Raw genomic sequence first — 21,459 nt, forward strand, 5'->3', positions numbered from 1 at the left:
AATCTCAATTCAAAGTCTGGAGTAGGAAAAAAGACACACACACACACACACACACACTCACACAACATCTAGAGTGGGATGGATCCTCGCCACAAACACATATCAGTACCCTAGCTGCAAGAGAGCCTGGGAAAGCATCTGGGCATCTGGGCTTACTTAAAAGTTATTGTAAGATTAAATGAGATGAATATTTTATTTTATTTTATTTTTGAGATGAATATTTTATAAAGTACTTAAGCATGGTGCCCAGGATTTGATGAGTTTTCAAAAATGAGAGTTGATATAATTTTACATTTTTTTTTATTCGATCATGAGCTTTTTTTTGAGGGCAAGGACCACATCTTGTTCATTTTGTATTCTGGACATAGGGCCTGAAGTTCCGTGAATGTTTACCGAATTGCACTGCTTGCCTCTGAAGAGAAGCTCCATCACTATCCTTGCTTCTATATCTCAATTTATTTATATCCAAAACTTTAAATAAAAAGCACTTTAAAATATAAATATGGAACAACAATAATATCATCTAGTATTTGAGTCTTTTTCCTCCAAATATCACTAATAGAAAAATACATCTCCCTACAGGTCTTCCACTGTATATTAAAGCAGAAGATAAGGTTTTATCTTATCATGAAAGTATTATCTGAAGGACAATTAAGGTTTTGTGCTGTTCAACCAATACATTTCACATCATGGCTGCTCATACTCTTCATTTTGAAGTCTATCTCTTCTCTGAAACCTGCCCGACTTCCAATTTATCAAAGGAAACCTTTTATAGCTGCTTGGAATGCTCCAACGGATCAGTGTTTGGTAAAATACAATATAGGACTAAATTTGAAAATGTTTCAGGTGATTGGAAGCCCACTGGCCAAGGCCAGGGGGCAAAATGTCACCATATTTTATGTCAACAGACTGGGATACTATCCATGGTATACATCCCAGGGGGTTCCCATTAATGGGGGTCTCCCCCAGAACATAAGCTTGCAAGTGCATCTAGAAAAAGCTGACCAAGATATTAATTATTACATCCCTGCTGAAGATTTCAGTGGCCTTGCTGTTATAGACTGGGAATACTGGCGACCCCAGTGGGCCCGTAACTGGAACACAAAAGATGTTTACAGACAGAAGTCAAGAAAGCTTATTTCTGATATGCAAGAGAACGTATCAGCTACTGATATTGAATACTTAGCCAAAGCAACATTTGAAGAAAGTGCAAAAGCTTTCATGAAGGAAACCATCGAACTGGGAATGAGGAGTAGACCCAAGGGCCTCTGGGGTTATTATTTATATCCGGATTGCCACAATTATGATGTTTATGCCCCGAATTATACTGGGTCATGCCCAGAAGAGGAAGTTTTGAGAAACAATGAGCTCTCTTGGCTCTGGAATAGCAGTGCTGCTTTATATCCTTCTATTGGTGTCAGAAAATCTCTTGGCGACAACGAAAACATTTTGCTCTTCTCACAATTTCGAGTGCATGAATCCATGAGGATCTCCACTATGACATCCCATGATTACGCTCTGCCTGTATTCGTCTACACAAGGTTAGGCTACAGAAATGAACCTTTATTTTTTCTTTCTAAGGTAAGATATCCCTTGCCAAAGATGGGGGAGGGGTTTCCTCCCTGTCTTTAAAAGAGACTTTTTTTTTTTAAATTTCATCTATTTATTTGAGAGTGCGAGCACGAGCAGGGGGAGGAGCAAAGGAAGAGGGAAAAGCAGACTCCTCACTGAGCAGGGAGCTGCCAGGAGGATCCCAGGACCCTCAGGCCATGACCTTAGCCAGAGGCAGATGCTTAACAGACTGAGCCACCCAGGGTGCCCCTCAAAGAGACATTTCTTTGTTAATTGTGTTCTTTGAGGAATTCCCAATTAGTGGTCTCTTAGAAAGCAGGGTAATTGTTCCTTCGTTTTGTTTTGTTTTAAGATTTTTATTTATTTATTTGACAGAGATCACAAGTAGGCAGAGAGGCAGGCAGAGAGAGGAGGAAGCAGGCTCCCAGCTGAGCAGAGAGCCGGATGTGGGGCTCCATCCCATGACCCTGAGATCATGACCTGACCTGAAGGCAGAGGCTTAATCCACTGAGCCACCCAGTCGCCCCCATAATTGTTCCTTTGATTAGCTATCCTCTTAGACTCTTCATTTATGCCAACTGAATTTTAATTATTTATTATTCTTTTAAGCAACATGTTATGGAGGGAAGGTTAAAAGGCAATAAGAGCAACTCCTCCCTCCTTCCTCCCCAGCTTTGATGGTGCTCCCTCATGACTGGCCTTTATTGAAGCAGTTGGTGGTGGACAGCCTGGAAAATCAGAGAGGATATTTTAAAATGGAGTAGTTTGCCCTCACATTTGGAAGAGTTATTGGAAGCATTCTTGCTTCTGGCCTTACCATCTAATGTCAAGAAAAAAAAATGTTTTCTTTTTAATGCATAACACCAGTTTTGATAAAAGGTATAAGGGAGGCACAGTAATGTGAATATATGTAGCCCTACTGAACTTAGAAATGGTGAAGGGAGTAAATTTTATGTGTCTTCTTACCACAATTAAAAAGTTTTTAAAAATAATTTTAAAAAATTCAATCATAAATTCATCACTAGCAGATGGTTTTGCAATCCTAGGGTAAAACTTACAAATACAAGTTTTATTGTTTATTTTACTATTGTAGCTAAAGGCCTCCACAAACCATAAGGGTAACTTTTAAAATAGATGAACTTTCAGCTCAGTTTTCTCTCCCTTCTTCTCCCTTTGCTACTCTGGTAACTCAAATGGAACCTTCTTGAGATAAACACTTAAAAGTAGATGCTGCTCTAGTGGCTGGACTTCAATAAGTATGTGTAAACTTTCTTTTTAATTTCTTTTTTAAGATTTGCTTATTTATTTATTTGACAGAGAGAGAGAACAAGTAGGCAGAGCAGCAGGCAGAGAGGGGGAAGCAGGCTCCTGACTGAGCAGAGAGCCCGATGTGGGGCTCAGTCCCAGGACCCTGGGATCATGATCTGAGCTGAAGGCAGAGGCTTAACCCACTGAGCCACCCAGATGCCCCTGTGTGAACTTGTTCAGGCCTTCACATGGGTGGTGCAGTGGTATTTTTAGATATTACTGGATACCATCGGTTTATCACATTTCCTCCTTCTCCACCATTGCAAGTTTCAAATCACCAGAGTATATTTTAATACACTTATGCTTAGAGATGTTCTGACTATGAAGCCTCCAAAGAGTGAGGTTCAGGAAATCCAGATGAGGGCTTTGGCATGACTAGAAGGTATCTACAGAGCATATAGAGAATACGCCTAATCCTCAGAAGAAGAAAAGGCACAGATGTATCAGGATTTGGTAAATGCTATTCCTTGGACATCATTAATGAGATGAGTAAGAAGAGAAAAGTCTCCATTGTGTGGACTGATATTTGTACTTCCCAGAAAAGTCATCAACAAATGATTAAGAATGATAGGAATTAGTACCACCTGGGAGGCTTAAAAAGTCCTCTAGATCTTCTTGACCCTGGAACTGAAAGTTAAATATTACTTTCTTCTGTGAAACTTCTTCCTTTTAATATTTCACTTAAACAAGTTTCTACCTTTGATGATAATAAATTTACTTTTAGAAGAAACAATAAACTTTAAGGGATAAAGTGTTCATTTTGAAAGATTAGCTTACACCACTGGTACATTCTGCACATTTGATAAACCTAGATAAGATTCCTTGAGTAGCTACAGCCTCAGAAATATTTGTTTTAAGAAAAGAAGGAACAGGGCGCCTGGGTGGCTCAGTGGGTTAAGCCGCTGCCTTCGGCTCAGGTCATGATCTCAGGGTCCTGGGATCAAGTCCCACATCGGGCTCTCTGCTCAGCAGGGAGCCTGCTTCCTCCTCTCTCTCTGCCTGCCTCTCTGTCTACTTGTGATCTCTCTCTGTCAAATAAATAAATAAAATCTTTAAAAAAAAAAAAAGAAAAGAAGGAACAACAGTTAGGGTCTCATCAAGAAACAGTTTTCTTTGGCAGTACCAAGAATCATTCAGTATCATTCTGAAAATTTCTGAATGGTAAAGTACTTCCAAATGTTTTATACCATCAGTTTACCCACCATTTTATTCTATCCTCCATAAAAACCTGCCCACAAATTTTAAAAACCTGACATTCATTTGTACCAAATCATTAATGACTAATAATGGTTTGCGTCCATTTCTAATCTTCTGAAAGATAGCTGCAATTTATTTTTTTTTAAGATTTTTAATTTTTTGGGACATCTGGGTGGCTCAGTTGGTTAAGCGGCTGCCTTCAGCTCAGGTCATGATCCCCGAGTCCTGGGATCGAGTCCTACATAGGGCTCCTTGCTCAGCAGGGAGCCTGCTTCTCTCTCTGCCACTGCCTGCCACTCTGCTTACTTCTGCTTGCTCTCTGACAAAAAAATAAATAAAATCTTAAAAAAAGATTTTTTTTTTATTTTTTAAAAAGATTTATTTATTTGACAGAGAGAGACACAGCGAGAGAGGGAACACAAGCAGGGGGAGTGGGAGAGGGAGAAACAGACTTCCCACTGAGCAGGGAGCCCTATGCGGGGCTCGATCCCAGGACCCTGGGATCATGACCTGAGCTGAAGGCAGACGCTCAACAATTGAGCCATCCCAGATGCCCCAACTTTTTATTTTTAAGTAATCTCTACACCCAATGTGAGGCTCAAACTTACAACCCTGAGACCAAGAGTCACATGATCCACTGTCTGAGCCAGCCAGCGCCATGATATCTGCAGTTTAGAGTGTGTTTTTGTATGTGCATGTTTGTGCATGTGTACACATACATATATAGTTAGGATTAGAGTAACGATTTACCAACGAGTAGCAGATTTCCTCACCTGTCCAACCTCGGTGCCTCATTATCTTAATAAATAAAATGAGACAGTATTACCTGCCCTATCTACCTAGCAGAAGTATTATGAAAATCAAATGAGAAAATACATATGAAAATTTGAGACACTTAAAAATATATGTGGTGCAGCTGTCACTTTTTACCAGGTACCAAAGCCTTAAACTTGGAAAGGAATATCTAAGAATGGAATCATAATCAGCATTCGCAGTGGGACGATATAGGGGCAGTAACACCTCATTTCACACGAAAGATTGCCTATACCACTTACATATACACAACCTAAATAAAACTTGATGTTATGTTTTTAAAAATAATGAAGGGAGTTTTCTTGACTGTAGATTTAAAAATGTCTTTCCCTCTAATTAATTAGTATTTCCTCTGGTAACACACAAGGAGCTCATTGGTGATGCTCCAGCTCCCCACAGTGGGCACCTTACTTACATGCACTGTGGAGATCATGAGGGAGAGCCGGAGAAAATGCTAGGACTTGGAATATTTGTTGCTGTTACAGCATGCGCCGTTCCTTATTTCTTCTTTCATGTGACATCACTCACGTAGCTCACACTCTCATGTGGTCCTTATCTATTCCCAGAGGCATCTTACCTGTCACTTCCCTCACTGAATAGAGCCTTGCTCTTTTGGTCCCCAAAACATAGCTGCTCTGTGATTCATTCAGCACCCTGCTCTCAGCTAGGTGACAGTGAGCTAATCTGGTAGAGAAATTTGCATTAATATCTGCTATTGACTCCTTATCTATAGTCAACATGTGCATGAAGACTCGCCATGTTGAATCAGTTCCAATAAACTCTAAAGGACACATTGGGAAGAAACTTAACATTCCTTTTTTTTTTTAAAAGATTTTATTTATTTATTTATTTGAGAGAGAGAGAGAGATTGAGGGAGAGACAGCTTAAGCACACGTGCAGGGGGAGAGGCAGAGGGAGAGAGAAAGGCAGAAGACTCCCCATTGAGCAAGGAGCCTAATGTGGGACTCAATCACAGACCTCAACTGAAGGCAGATGCTTAACCGACTGAGCCAATCAGATGCCCCCAGCATTCCTTTCTGATAATTAGCTTCAGAAGGTGTGGGTTTCACGGCAAACATCTATAGCTTCCTTACTTATAACCTGTAAATGCTGTCTTTCCCACTTCCCTCTGATGACACTGCTTTCGCCCAAAGGAATTCATGGGAGATTTGGGGTTTCCAATTCAGCATGGTAAGAAGCTTGGAAGTTGCCACACCATCCTAATAAGTAAAAAGCTAAACAGACTGAAAAATAAAGTCTTCTTTAAAAAAAGAAAGAAAGAAAGAAAGAAAGAAAGAAAGAAAGAAAGAAAGAAAGAAAGAAAGAATTAAGAAAGAAAGAAAGAAGAACTCTTCTTAGATTCATGAAGACATGGGGCAAACTGCTGCCCTAAAAGTTCAAGAGGAAAACAGGTGAATATAGAGAATCACAACTTACCAGAACACAAACTTTTGTGGGAACCACAGCCAGAGTAGGGTAACTTGAATTATAACTGACAAATTGCTGGAGACTCAGCGAGGACCAATCTGAGAGATAAAAACTCCAGGGGACTCAGTCATGGGTAGGGATATAATTTTGTGAGTTTTCTCTCCAAAAGCTTATCGGATACTCACAGTGAATATCAGAGAAAAATCTTCTAATGCATCTGGCAGGGGGCAGGAGAAAAAGAACTGTTTTGAATACTCAAGAACATTCTGTTCTTCTTTTTTTTTTATTTTTTATTTTTTTATTTTTATTCATTTGACAGAGAGAGAGAGAGATCACAGGTAGGCAGAGAGGCAGGCAGAGAGAGAGGGAAGCAGGCTCACCGCTGAGCAGAGAGCCCGATGCGGGGCTCAATCCCAGGACCCTGAGATCATGACCTGAGCCGAAGGCAGAGGCTTAACCCACTGAGCCACCCAGGTGCCCCCATTCTGTTCTTCTTAACAAGGTCTGCCCTCAGGAGAAACTAACCAGTACCAAACCTACTGGGGACTTATCAGAGTCTAGGTGAACTGGGAGGAGGGAAATACCCAACTCCAGCTGGCTCTAGTCTTCCACTTGCAAGAAGGGAAATGCCTGGCTCTAACCCCATCTAGCCCGACTATCCCACCTAAGAAGTGGGAAACACAACTGATCAACCTGTGAATTTCACAGTCCAGAGGCAAAGGCTCACTAAAAGACTGAGAACTAATCATAGGAACACAGAACACTTCCATTTCCTCTACATCTTAACTAGCACGTTACTGAGTGCCTATCTATAGCAGTTCCTTTTACCTAGTATGAGCTATTTGCCCATCAAGAAAAAATTAAATCATGTCTAGCTATTAAGAAAAAAAACTACAAGACATACTAACAGGCAAAAACAGAATTTGAAGATATAGAGCAAGCATCAGAAGCAGACTCAGATATGGCAGGGATGTTGGAATTACCAGACTGGAAATTTAAAACAACTCTAATGAATATGCAAAGGGCTCTAATAGATAAAGTAGACAGACATGCAAAACAGAAGGGCAATGTAAGCACAAAGCTGGAAATGCTACAAAATAATCGAAAAGGAATGTTAGAGATCAAAAACATTATAGCAGAAATAAAGAATGTCTTTGATGGGCTTGGGACTGCACAGGGCTGGGGAAAGATTTCCAGAGCCTCAGGATGTCTCAATAGAAACCGCTGAAACTGAAAAGCAAAGAGAACAAAGGCTGGGAAAACAAAACAAAACAAATCCCAGAACAGAATATTCAAGAACTATGAGGCAGCTGAAAAAGGTGTAACATACATGTAATAGTAATTCATGGAAGGCCACTGGGGGATTTGGCCCCTCTGGTCACATGATGTGATTACGGCTTCACTAACTTCAAAGTGAGTGGAGGGAGGTTCCCTGCTCCTCGTATCTTTACCAAAAGAGGCAATGGGCGTAGACCCAGCTGAGTCCTCAATCTGGGCATTACATGGCTGGCACCTCCCATATTCACCATATCACAGATAATTTTCAAAAACATTTCACTTCCCCTATCTCACTAGAGCCTCATGAAAACTTCCTTTCTTGTTATGTGAGCTCTGACCTATTCAGCAGACTCCGTGGCCGCAGAAATGCAATTGGATATGAACCCGAAAGGGAAAGTCATTTAAACCAAAATCTCCACCCTTTTTGAAAATATCCAGAAGAATAAAACTTAAGACACTGAGATCATAAAACCTTTGAGTGGACCATAAAAGTGAACAGATAAGAAGATGTATCTCTCAACTGTTGATTTTAATAGAAAAGTTCCCAGGCAAAATACAATTATAAAGTTCTGCTTTTATTTCCCAGCAAATCACCCAGTTACATTTTCCAGCACGTAACTGATGGAAATTCATCCTTGCAGTAAAAGGTGAATGCTTAGGATCCAAAACCGTCAGAGAACATACTATAATTTAATAAACTTATCTAGGAAACCTACCACAGGACCTTAAATTAGGAAACCAACTGCATACCTTCAACTCCTAATTTCCTTCTGAAATGGCCTCAATCCATGTTAATCCTTAAACACTTAAATCCTTTAGGATGACAAAACCAAAAATCCCCTACTGAAGTTTTGTTTTCATTTACTTAACATACAGAGAAAAAGTCGGGCAGCTCTATCATGACTGGTTGAGTCATAAATAAAGCCCATTAAGTCAGGTACATTGAAATCAGACACAAATAGCTTCAGAGACCAAACCTAAGGGTGGACCAAATCAGAGCCTGTAGGTCCTTAACACTGAGTCGCTTTGCCTGGCCTTGGGATCCAAACGACACAAAACCCCCCTGGGTCCCTGCAGAGGCGAAGTCCTCCCAGGAGTGTTGCAAATTGGGAAGAGAATTTAGCTAAGAGGAATGTGAAGTATTCTCCACATTTGAAGAAAAACTTTCAGATTCTGTTTCTGGGTCACGTACATATGGCTGGTTTGTGTGTATTAGCCCCAGTTGACTTTTGATTAGACAGCTTCTGGTGGCTATTTCTAGGCTGTCATCAAAATGATATCCTGTTTGGCAAAATGCAAGTTTTTCTTTAAAAATATTTAGTATGTTTTTCCATATGATTATGGAGCGTGATTTTTGAGCCTTGGTTTATTCAACATTTGCGTTACTCTAAGAAGGTGGAGAATCCTCCTATTATATTGCACTCAGCCTCTAATCCTAATCCCTGGAGTACTGTTTTATATCATGAATAATGAACTCTAATCTCTTCAATCTAGCAAGATCTAATCAGTACCATTGGAGAAAGTGCTGCCTTGGGAGCGGCAGGCATTGTCATCTGGGGAGACATGAATTTAACTTCATCTGAGGTAAGGCGGAACCTTAAAGGTATAGTTAATATTATTTAAATTATTTGCTCTTTCCTTGGATAGTTAACTCCAGTCGGAGCTCTCATGGCTCCCACAATAAACTAGCTTTAGAATTAAAGTCTAAATCAATGCCTAATAATTGAAGGAGCTCAATAGTATTATTAACTTTTGTTAAGACAGTAATCATAATACTGACATTCGTTGGCTACTTATTAGGTGTTCAGATTGTGCTAAATGCTTTTTGTTTTGGATTTGCTCACTTACTGGCCATAATAACCCTTGTGAGGTAGGGACTACCATCTTCATTTATTGATGAAGAAACAAGAGAGAAAATCCAACTAGGGTAACAGCTAGTTAGGCTACTTACTGGTGAAGCTGGCATTAACCACAGTTTGACTCTGGAGCATGTGCATTTAACTACTACGTTAAATGTGTTATATCCTATTTTGAGAAGAAGAAACAGATGGTAAGTTTTTAATCTCTGCATTGAATCTATTTTTCCTCTGTGGGGAAATTAGCTGAAAATTAATAGCATTTAAAGTGAGATGTATAGCTCTCTTCAAATTTCTCCCAGCTCAGATAGTATTTACTCTAATAAGTCTTTCTAGTTTTTCCCAATCCATATTAGTCACAATCTCTTCTGTATTTCCAGATGCTGTTTGTTTATATCTCTACAGTATGATACATTTGCCTGGAATTGTAGTACTTGGATCCTCAACACTTTTTGTTAAATTGAATTCTTTGCAAGTTCGTGATGACCTGATATTACTCGGAGAAGTGCACAGGTTCAATTTGTTGCTGTCAAGATCTCTTTCATGAAACCGTTTGTTTTAACCTGACTTTTAAGCTGACGATATCAGCTTAAAAGTCTCCCCTGTCTAATATAAGAATTAGGTAGAAGTGGGAAGAATCAATTCTGGACTCTCTAGGTGTTCATATTTCCTCTCCAGCCTGTGCGGCTGCTGAGAGGAAGCAGAGGGCACAAACCAGGTGGGCTCTGTTTAGAACACATAATAGGAACCATAAAAAAAAAAAAAATGACCTATTCAGGCTTTCCCGTGTTTGAATTGTATACAGAAGTCCAGAACCCAGGGAAGTTGATATTTGAGTGTAATTGACAGGAAAATCCAGGAACCTACCGGTCGACTGTTAACAATAAATCAGTAGACTATGAGGATTCAGGTTCCTACACAAGTATGAAAGGTACAGAACACCCCAAAAAGCAGCCAGAGGAAAGCAGCTCTGGCATGATTTCTAATTTGGGTTTGTTGTTTTTTTTCACACTCATTAAGTTGGGGGCTAGAAGGAGAAAAAAAGGAGGTCAATTGGAAGAAGGCGGGTCCTTACACGATGACTCTGGGACCCATTTGCAAGTTCAGTGGCTTAGCTCCCTTGTACCCTATTCTCCATCTCCTGCCCCTTGGACCTTTCATCCTTTCTGATCAGCTCCCCTGTGTTTTAGCACCTGACCCTCAGAGATCAAACAACTGGAGCCAAGATGTTAGGTTTCACTCGAGGCCAAAGAACTGCCTTGGGGGCCTAGATGCTCAAACCCTATCAGTGCCCAAATCCACTAAAGCCCATTTGTTTCCACATTTCTAGGGCAACTGTACAAAGGTGAAGCAGTACGTGAGTTCTGATTTAGGGAGCTACATAGTCAACGTGACGCGAGCAGCTGAGGTGTGCAGCCTTCACCTCTGCAGGGGGAATGGGAGATGCAGAAGGAGAGCATGGAAAGCCCCGGATTACCTTCACCTGAACCCTGAAAGTTACCACATAGAGGCCTCTGAGGATGGAGAATTTACTGTGAAAGGAAAAGCATCGGATACAGACCTGGAAGCAATGGAGAAGAAATTTTCCTGTCATTGTTATCGGGGGTACGAAGGAGCCGACTGCAGAGGGACCAAGATGGCTGATGGGGGCTCCGGGGTTTTCTCTTTTTCTGGCTCACTGATAACACTGTGCCTGCTGGTTTTAGCAGGTTCTCAGAGAGCTTGGTTGTGAGATAGTTGAATTTAAAGGGAGATTTACGGCCTATAGCGTAGTCACCTAGAGAAGAGATGAAACTTAGGATGGGTTTTTTTCCTTCTGAAAGCCACTGAGAGGTATCCTAAGTAGACATTATGTATGTCACGTAACATAAACATGAACATATTGCTTTATTTGGATCTGGTCTGGCTAAGAAACCAGATCCAGGAATAAAATCAGTACAGTCTTCATTACTCTGGAATGTTAAGTTGTATTTAAACCAGACCTAGTTTATTTTTGTCTTTATATGAATGACAAATGTGTGTGTACATATTAATTGTGTGTGTACATCTTAAATTATTGATTTCAAAGTTTGTTTTTTCTGGTCAGCAATGTATTATGAACAGATGACTAAGTAATCATCTGATTCCATAGAAGAGGTCACCTCAGGGTAAGAGCTGGTCACTCGATCTACTGTAAGAAACTAAAGGCAACGTTCCTTGTTCCAGCCTTAGGTTCACTCTGGGTTTCTGTTCCTCACCTGAGAACACTGACTGCAGAACCAGTTCCTGATGTGGTTTCTCATGGAGGTGCAGAGACTGAGGCAAGGGGAACTGTTCCCAACTCATTGCAAAGCCATCTATTCCAATATGGTGCTTCTCTCACCCACTACCAAGTCCTTCTCTCACAGACCCTGGCAATTTAAACACTATGAGCTGCAGGATAGTATTCACGCTTGCCCATGCTGACATTGCTCTAGATCCAGAAACTGATGTCATGCTAATAAAAAGGTGGTTGGTGTCTTTTGCAAGCAAAATCATCACTAAAAAATATTTAATAAACATTTAAGGGACCCAGAAGTGCTACTGGGAAGGGGTTCTACCAAGAAATATTTGATATTTTGGTCCCCATATGTTCCCCATTGGTCCCCCATATTAAGCAATGGTTTTCGAGTCAGTTTACATCTAATTTGAATCACGGTTTCATTGCTCGTCTGGATGTGGGACTCCAGGTATTTATATTTCCCATTTTCTCATCCAAAATTTGGTAATACAGTTCTCTCCTCTGTGAATTATTCTAAAGAGTAAATAGAATAGCATATCCCATGCGTACTTTGGCTTTTCTTTTTTTTTTTAAAGATTTTATTTATTTATTTGACAGAGAGAGAGAGATCAAAAGTAGGCAGAGAGGCAGGCATCGAAATGGGGGGAAGCAGGCTCCCCACTGATCAGAGAGCCCAATGCGGGGCTTGATCCCAGGACCCTGGGATCATGACCTGAGCTGAAGGCAGAGGTTTTAACCCACTGAGCTACCCAGGCGCCCCCATGCTTTGGCTCTTAATACATGTTGCTAATCTTCAGCTATCCTCCTTTGATGACCAAAGTAACGGACACACTTAGGGTAAAACAGGGTCTTGGGCAATTTCCTCTTTCTGATGTTATGTTCTATTTATAAATCACTTGGGCATTCTGTTTTATTGAGAGGGATGTTCAGTTGATAGGATTTCCTACCCCTGGAGAAAATCTACTTGGAAGGTAAACTCCATATAGGTATGATGCTATAACAGAAGGCATGAGACTTGACTCAACCTCATCTGCAGCCTCTTTTCTCTCTTTAGGAAACATTTGCAATCCAGGTGTGCTGTTTTCAACTCTGGGTTCAGCTTGTCCAAATTAAGGAAATGGTTAAGGTCTAATTTCTAAATGTGAAATACAAACGAAACAAAAAACTTTTATAATGCTATGAATGAGAGGTATCATTACATAGACTAACTTTTTAAAAATTAAATTTATTTTCATATCAAAGATGATATAATCACATTATAGAAAATTTGGAAAATAAAAAAAAATAAGGGAAGTCCCCAATAATCACTATTAGCATATACTGGTAACTTTTGATGTATTTCTTCTTAGCCTTTCTTCTAATGACTTTTTTTTTAAACGATTGTAATAAAAATATGTGCATAATTTTGTGTCCTCTGTTTTTCACTTAACCATATTATAAGCAGTTTTCATACTATTTCATAATTCTCATGCCATTTGAATGTCATCCTTAAAGTCACAGAATAGATGGAGCAAAATTTAATCAACAATTTTCTCTAAGTTTTATTTATTTATGCTTATTTATTTGAGAGAAAGAGAGAGACAGAGAGTGGAGGGGAGGGGCAGAGGGAAAGCGAGAATCCCAAGCAGACTCCCTACTGACCAGGGAGCCTGATGCAGGTCTCCATTTCATGACCCCCGACCATGACCTGAGCCGAAATCAGGAGTGGGACGCTCGACTGACTGAGCCACACAGGTGCCCCCCATAAATTTTCATTTTTAAATGTCAAACTTCTAACATTAGGTCACCTATCAGAGAATACTTTCCAGATGCCCCTCCTAATTCATTCATTCACCTAATAACCAGTTTTTACATTCATCAATTTATTAAGCATTAATAAGTCCTTTACTAGAATGTAAACTAGGAAAATGAAGACTTCATTTTGTTCAGCATTTGCTAGAATACTACTTGCTACAGTGCCTGGCACATAGTATGTGTCCAATAAGTATGTTAAATGAGTGAATCATTCAATGATTCAGAAACCTGAATCCATGGAAGCTATATAGTTGTTGTAAGGGTTTTTGTTTTTTAATTCTGCACATGAATAGTAAGCCATACTCAAGTAACAGTAAGCCACACTCAAATATTAGTGTTCTACTCTAGTCCCAGCACATTAGCTTCTGAAATACGTATTTTAACTCCTCTGTTGAAGAACTTAGGCCGAAAGAGAACAAATCACTTGGCAAGGTCAAAAAGCCAGTTTGTAAAAGAGCCCAACCTGGGGGTGGGGGATGGGTGAAACAGGTGATGGGGATTAAAGAAAGAGTATACTTACAATGATGAGCACTGAGTAATGTATAGAATTGCTGAATCACTATATTGTACACCTGAAACTAGTAAAAAAAACCTGTATTTTTTATTTATTTATTTATTTATTATTTATTATTTATTTGACAGAGAGAGATCACAAGTAGACAGGCAGAGAGAGAGAGAGAGAGAAGCAGGCTCCCTGTTGAGCAGAGAGCCCGATGTGGGACTCGATCCCAGGACCCTGAGATCATGACCTGAGCCAAAGGCAGCGGCTTAACCCACTGAGCCACCCAGGCGCCCCCAAAAAACCTGTATTTTAACTATAGTGAAATTAAAATAAAAAGCTAAGAATACTCCTCCATCCTCACCACCCCCTCACCCCTACCGCCACTGCCCACAAAAGAAGAAAGCCCCTTCTGGAATCTGAGTTGCCGAGTTTTCTTCCACCATAACTGGTTGTAATGGAATCCAAATATATTCTTTCATCTTTTGATCATGAATTTAATGCATTTTTAAAAATTAATTTGGGCTACTATTACTACTTATGCTCAATTGAACTCTAAATAGTCCAGTTGTAGATTCTCTGTTTAATTTGGCTCATTTCTCCTGGAAAGGAAATCTACCTTCTGAGCTGCTTAATGACAATAGCTTCTTTGGATCATCCTAACTTCCCTTCATGGAAACAGCAAGGTTCTTAGCCTCTCTAATCTGAATAGTCTCCTTTACAAAAGGGAGATAATAGTGGTATCTTTTGTCCTTTTATACTGATTTAATGAAAAAAGTAGGTAAAATACTTAGTATAAAACCTGGCACATAGGGGCACCTGGGTGGCTCAGTGGGTTAAGCCGCTGCCTTTGGCTCAGGTCATGATCTCAGGGTCCTGGGATCGAGTCCCCATCTGGCTCTCTGCTCAGCCAAGAGCCTGCTTCCCTCTCTCTCTCTGTCTGCCTCTCTGCCTACTTGTGATCTCTGTCAAATAAATAAATAAAATATTAAAAAAAAAACCTGGCACATAAAAAATTCCTAGCAAATGTAAGCTATTATTATCACATACTTCAATATTGGTCCCCATAAAAGCTGTGATAGACAATTTTATCTCTATTTTGAAGTAGAAGTTATATATGATTCAGAGTATTGAAATGACTAACTTAATACCACAAAGAAGTACCCAGCCTTTGAACCCTTTTTGGGGAAACTTTTTAAAAAATATTTTTAAATTTATTCATTTGAGAGAGAGCACACACACACGAAGGAGAGTGCAAGCAGGAAGAGGGTAAGAGGGAGAGGATAAGAGGGAGAAACAGACTCCCCACTGAGCTCCCCAGGACCTTGGGATCATGACCTAAGCCAAAGGCAGATGCTTAACTGACTGAGCAACCCAGGCACCTCCTTTTTTGGGAAACTTAAACTAGTTATCTTTTCATCATATCTCAGCAGAATACAGGAGTCTTATTTGTACTAAATTTCTTTTTACTGACTTATAGAGATATATAACCTACAAGTATACTGATTCTGGTATCAGGTAATCAGTGATTTTTTTTACCCCCTGTAAGATTAACCAATCTACTAGCAATGTACCCTTAGCTTGCATACTCGAAATAACACTTACCTATAAAAGAAACCAGGGTCTCTTAAGAAAATGTCCGACTCTAGGTTTAAGACAGGAAATGTATACAATGAATCAAAAATATCTTGTTATACCATTAAGCAAGGATGCTATCAAAGATCATTAGAATTGTATCAAAAATACCCACTAGCCAACTTAGAGAGTCTTCTGCTGCCAAAGGTGGGAAAATTCAAGAATCACTAAAGAAATAACCACAGTGGGTTGAAATGCATCAAATGCATTTAAATCTATGAGGCCAAAATGATATTAAAGAAAAATCTTCATTGACCACTTCTGAAGAATGTTAAGGGACAAACTTTATTACTCTGAAAACTGGTAAATTCAAGGGAAAAATCAAGAACATTTCCTATATGAATTGTATATATATTATCTCAGGGTAAACAAATAGTGGAGAAGGGAAATTTTCTTATTCAAGGCAACAAATGAAGAAGGCATGATAAAATTAGAATACATTCTGCAATTCTTAATGAATTAATGAATCAGGCACATATTATCAATGGCTGCTAACATCATGAAAAGAGATAAAGCCAGACATTACATACTACCTAACTGAAGTATGTAACACCAGCTAAGAATAAAGCCTTCCAGAAATCTGATCAGGCTTCTATGAATTCACAGGAAAGATTAGGAACAAAAGAAAATGCAGAACAACATGACAGGGATATAATGATCAAAATTCAGCTCCTAAGAAGCTCTATAGGTCAAATAATCTGGTTTTATCAACAAATAAATGGCAAAAAAAAAAAAAGAGGGTGGAGGAGAATGAACCTATGTGTATATAAAGGTGGGGCCTGTTAAATGAATTAAAATAGATCTATACAATGGGATAACATTCAGCTTTAAAAGGGAATGAGGAAGTTCCCTGTATGCCCATGTCAAAAAGATCTCTAAAATATAACTGTTTTGTTTAGGCTTTATTTTCACTTCTATCTAATCACACTAGAGGCAACCCATGATCTTATATATTAGAAGTGTATTTCCAATTACATTTTAGAAAACACTTCCTGGATATAGCTAAACTAGTCTAAAGTTTCTTAGATCTAGTGGGAATGGACCTCTAAAGGGATACAAAAAGCCAAAACTGACCAACCAAACTCAAGGAAATGATAATATCATACAGAAAAGGGAACCAGAATAGGCTATTACTAAGTCATGTACCTCAAATACAAAGTAATATATAGTTCTATCAAAACTTTTTAGAAATTTGCGGGGCGCCTGGGTGGCTCAGTGGGTTGGGCCGCTGCCTTCGGCTCGGGTCGTGATCTCAGGGTCCTGGGATCGAGTCCCGCATCGGGCTCTCTGCTCAGCGGGGAGCCTGCTTCCCTCTCTCTCTGCCTGCCTCTCCGTCTACTTGTGATCTCTCTCTGTCAAATAAATAAATAAAATCTTTAAAAAAAACTTTTTAGAAATTTGCTTATTCTAAATCTTGAGCAGCAGCTCTATTTTGTGATTATAACTTAAAATGATGAAATAAAATTTAATAATGGGAAAATAACTGTTGTGTCAAAGGGAAACTTAATATCGTACTTTTTTGTTTCTACTAGAGAACTAAATGTATAAACTTACTGCTTCCTTTGTCTTTAATGCTAATTTTAACAACTTGGAAAATTTTTAATGTTGCTGAACATTTGCTTATTAACTTGACAGTTTGTTCCTCTCTGCAGATCCAGGAACCATCAATTTTTCACTTCAAATATCCCTTTTATTATGAAAACAGAACAGAGTACTCCATTCTTTGTGTTTGTAAAGTAAAAGTCTTAGGTTATCATTAAGACTGTTTCTGGCATTCTGTTCTATTAATATACTAAGAGAAGTAATTTTCTGCAATCAAATTTACTGCTACCCCCCAAATAACTTCATTCCTTTGTCAAGGAAAAATAGATCATACATATTTTATTTCTACTGTATTATCTATTGCACTGTGTTTGTACACCTAGGTGTAACGTGGTGCTATACTCTTTCACTTAGGAGCATTTACTGATTTTAATTTGTGTGTATTCTTACAATCTATATTTCCCTCTGGGCATATGAAATCTAAACTTACTCTCTATTAAAACATATTAATTGATTTTGCCCTTTGGAGGCAGACAATGTAAGACTCTCCTTCTGCAAAGAAGACAGGGACTAAGAATCATCAGACTCACTACTTGATCATCTCAAGATGGTGTATGACATTCTAGCTATCACATCTGAATTCTGGGCAGCACAATGGAGGGAAGTCCAAAGAAGAAATAAAGCAACACAATAAATCCCTTTAGAATATTTCCCAGAACCTGGGGAAATACTGCACCAGTTTATATCCTTTGGCAGAATTTGATCACTGACCCCATCTAGCTACAAGGAAGATTGGTAAAAGTGGTCTTTATTATTTCTGACAGCCATTTGGCTAGATTAAAATCTATTACTATTAAAAAGCGAGGGTGGGGGCGCCTGGGTGGCTCAGTGGGTTAAAGCCTCTGCCTTCAGCTCGGGTCATGATCCTAGGGTCCTGGGATCGAGTCCCGGATCGGACTCTCTGCTTAGCGGGGAGCCTGCTTCCCCCTCTCTCTCTGCCTGCCTCTCTCCCTACTTGTGATCTCTGTCAAATTTAAAAAAAAAAAAAAAAGGAACAGGAGAGGGATGCCTGGGTGGCTCAGATTGTTAAGCATCTGCCTTCAGCTCAGGTCATGATCCCAGGGTCCTGGGATCAAGTCCCACATCGGACTCCCTGCTCAGCGGAGGGTCTGCTTCTCCCTCTCCCTCTGTCTCTCCCCTGCTTGTGCTCTCTCTCAAATGAATAAATAAAACCTTAAAAAAAAAAAAGGGAACAAGAGATTAGGGAGTAATCAACAGTCTATACCACTCTATATCCTGTACAATGGACACTTTTTTCATTTCATTTTTTCCTCCCCCTACTCACTAACACTTCCTGAAAAGCGGGGTTATCTTTTTTGGCACTGGATCTCGAGGTCAAGCTCAGACCCACTTAGGAGGTACTTGGAAAGTGTTTGTTAAAACAGAGAATAATAACTTGTTAGCTAGAGATGCATATTAAAATCACTTGGATAGCCATCCCAAAACAAGCACTCCTGGGCCTACCACCTACTGTGGAGTCAGATGTCCTGAGCTTACATACATATTCTAAAAAAGTTCCTCAGTCCACTATAATGTGTAGTCCTAGTGAGAAAAACATTAAACTAAATAATAAGGGAAGAATAAGTAATATAATCTTTTTAAAAAAACATTAATTGGAGTTTCTACTTCACATCTTAAGCTGTAGTAACAGAAAATAGATTGTTCTTAGGAATTATGAGAGCCATAATGTGGGGAAGCTTGCCTCTACCTCCTTCCTTCCTCCTTCTCCCTTCTTTCTTCTTTCTTTTCTCCTTCCTTCCAGTTAAATTGCATTTCTGTCCAGTATTTTAGTTCAATTTCCCAAATTAAACATCATTATTTTTATGATAGATAGACACAGTTTTTTAGATTTCCTTACATATTTACCTTTTATTCCTTCATTTTACATTTTTATATATCAAATTTCTGTCTAAGATCACTTTTCTTTTTACTGATGATCATTTTTTATAGTTCCGTTAGTGAAAGTTAGCTGGGGGAGAACTCTTTATGTTTTTAATTTGATCATTTCTTAATTTTACCCTTAATATAGAAAGATAGTCTCAATGGGTATAAAAGTATAGATTGATACTTATTTTCCCTTAGCATTTTGTAGAACCTTATCCTAGTTTTCTATTGTTTTTGTTGATAAAACTGATTTCTATTTAATTGCTTTCCTTTGTAAATAATCTGGCCCATTTTGCAACATTCTGTCTGGTTTTGGAGTTCTATAGTTTTGGTGTAGGGTCTAAGTGGGTTTTTTCTGCTTATCCTGCTTATCATTTGGCTTAATAGTTTTTTATGATTCCATATTTTCCTTTTTAGTATTTTATACATAGATATTTAATATTTTATAATTCCTTGAACATTATGAAATCTATAGAGATTCTAATAGATTCATATAGATTCTATCTAATAGATTAATATAGAAATCTATATGAGATCCTATATTTGTTGTTTTTAATTTTTGCTACTTCAGTAATGATAGCTTATTTATTTGTATGTTTGGCAATTTTTAATAATGAATTAATATTTTCTTGATTTTAGTCTGTGAGAATTCTAAGTGTCAAAATTTGGGCTGTCTTCCTAGAGAGGATTTTTAAAAAATTATACAACTTAACTGAGACACAATTCACGTTTTACAGAATTCGTCAATTTGAAGTATTCATTTCAATGTTTTTTACTATATTCACAGAGCTGTGCATTCATCACCCCATTAAATTTTAGAACATTTTTATCACCCCCCACCCAGTCCCATAAACCCATTAGTAGGACCATTCATTTTTTCCCCAATCCTCCCCTCTAAGCCTGGAAAACCACTAATCTACATACATGACATGCCAGAAAGTGACCAGTGGAAGACGACAGCCCTAAATTGATTAATGCTCTGTGCTAGAGAAGTGTTTGTCATTAGGAGTCATAGGAATCTTCCCAATGCTCTCAGCTTGATATTTACAAGATAAAATTTTACTTCACAAGAAGATTAAGAATGACATTTCCCCCTGCTTGTGCTCTTTCTCAAACAAACAAATAAAATCTTAAGAAAAAAGAAAAAAGAAGAGAAAAAAAAGGTACTTCCTTAGTGGAGCCTAAGAAAAAATAGTCTGAGATGCTAATGTGAGTCAATAACAGGGGCTATTTTCCAGTTGCTCCAGAAATACAGCAAAGGTGATCCTTATCAGCATTTGTACAAGGCTAAATTCTGTGTTCCTTAACCGAGACCAAACCTCCCCTTTTCAATGCATTACCTCTTTTCATAGACTCCTAAGATCTAACCTACAGTTATTTACTTGGCCTTCAACTTATTCAAAATTGATTTTCTCCACAACTTTGGCACCATTGGGATTGATTGTCAAAATCCAGGAAGGGGTGAGGGAGAAGAGAAAACAAATTATACATGAGTAATCATTGGTGACTAGGTCAGGGTGGACTAAACTGTCCTGACTGGGTAGATTCCTTCTGTTGCCTAGTTTAATAATTAACAAGTAAATAAGAGATTTCCACATTGAAATCAAATGTTGGGTTTGAACTTCCCTATTCTTTCCTTTCACTGATCCTTGACACACACATTATTAAGAGACACTTGCAGTGCCCACACAGATCCCCCAAGGTTCCTTATATAATTTGTTGCGCATCCAATTCCCCATATTCACGGTGCTTCTTCCCCCAACCTCACCTTCCTTCCAGTTCAGTGTGGTTTTGCTTCCTGTAGCCCTTAATTGGATCCCTTGAGTGAGCAGGCTTATGCTGCCCTCCTCAGGACCTTATTGAAATTGCATCATTCCTTGGCTAAGTCTCCTCTCTGCTGCTTTCATTCTCCTAAGTGTTCTTTCCTGAGAAAACTTCTTTAATAAATCGCTGCACATAAAACCGTATCTTAAGTTAGTTGCTAGGGAATCTGACTCAAAATCCTTGTTCTCCAAATATTTATTTAGAGACAAGCATAAAAAAAGGAAGCTTGCCTTTTACATGGAAACAATTATCACAGACATGTTAAAACATAAATTGGAAAACACATTTAGAACATGTGACAAAGTGCTAAATGCTCTATGTAAAGAGCTCTTAAATCAGTTCAAAACAACGCAGATATAACATGGGAAAAGGACACAGAAAATCACAGCAAAGAAACAAAGAAATGGCTCAATTTCTCAAAATAAAAGAAATTGTAATTAAAATGACAGTAAGATACCATTTTTACATTACCCAGATAGGCAACTTCTTTATAAAGTATAATGATGAAG

At 38.7% G+C, this 21,459-nt stretch overlaps 1 protein-coding gene across 1 annotated transcript; it reads left to right on the top strand.

Moving 5' to 3' along the window:
- Positions 1–627: 627 nt before the first annotated feature.
- LOC125081375 (hyaluronidase-4) lies at positions 628–11,292 on the top strand. The gene is made up of 3 exons (XM_047695972.1): positions 628–1,581; positions 9,091–9,180; positions 10,783–11,292. The coding sequence occupies exons 1-3, from the start codon at positions 628–630 to the stop codon at positions 11,182–11,184; spliced, it is 1,446 nt and encodes a 481-aa protein (XP_047551928.1). The 3' UTR covers positions 11,185–11,292.
- Positions 11,293–21,459: the final 10,167 nt, after the last annotated feature.

The sequence above is a fragment of the Lutra lutra genome, chromosome 11 (genome assembly GCF_902655055.1).
Source record: "Lutra lutra chromosome 11, mLutLut1.2, whole genome shotgun sequence".
NCBI classification, from domain to species: Eukaryota; Metazoa; Chordata; class Mammalia; order Carnivora; family Mustelidae; genus Lutra; species Lutra lutra.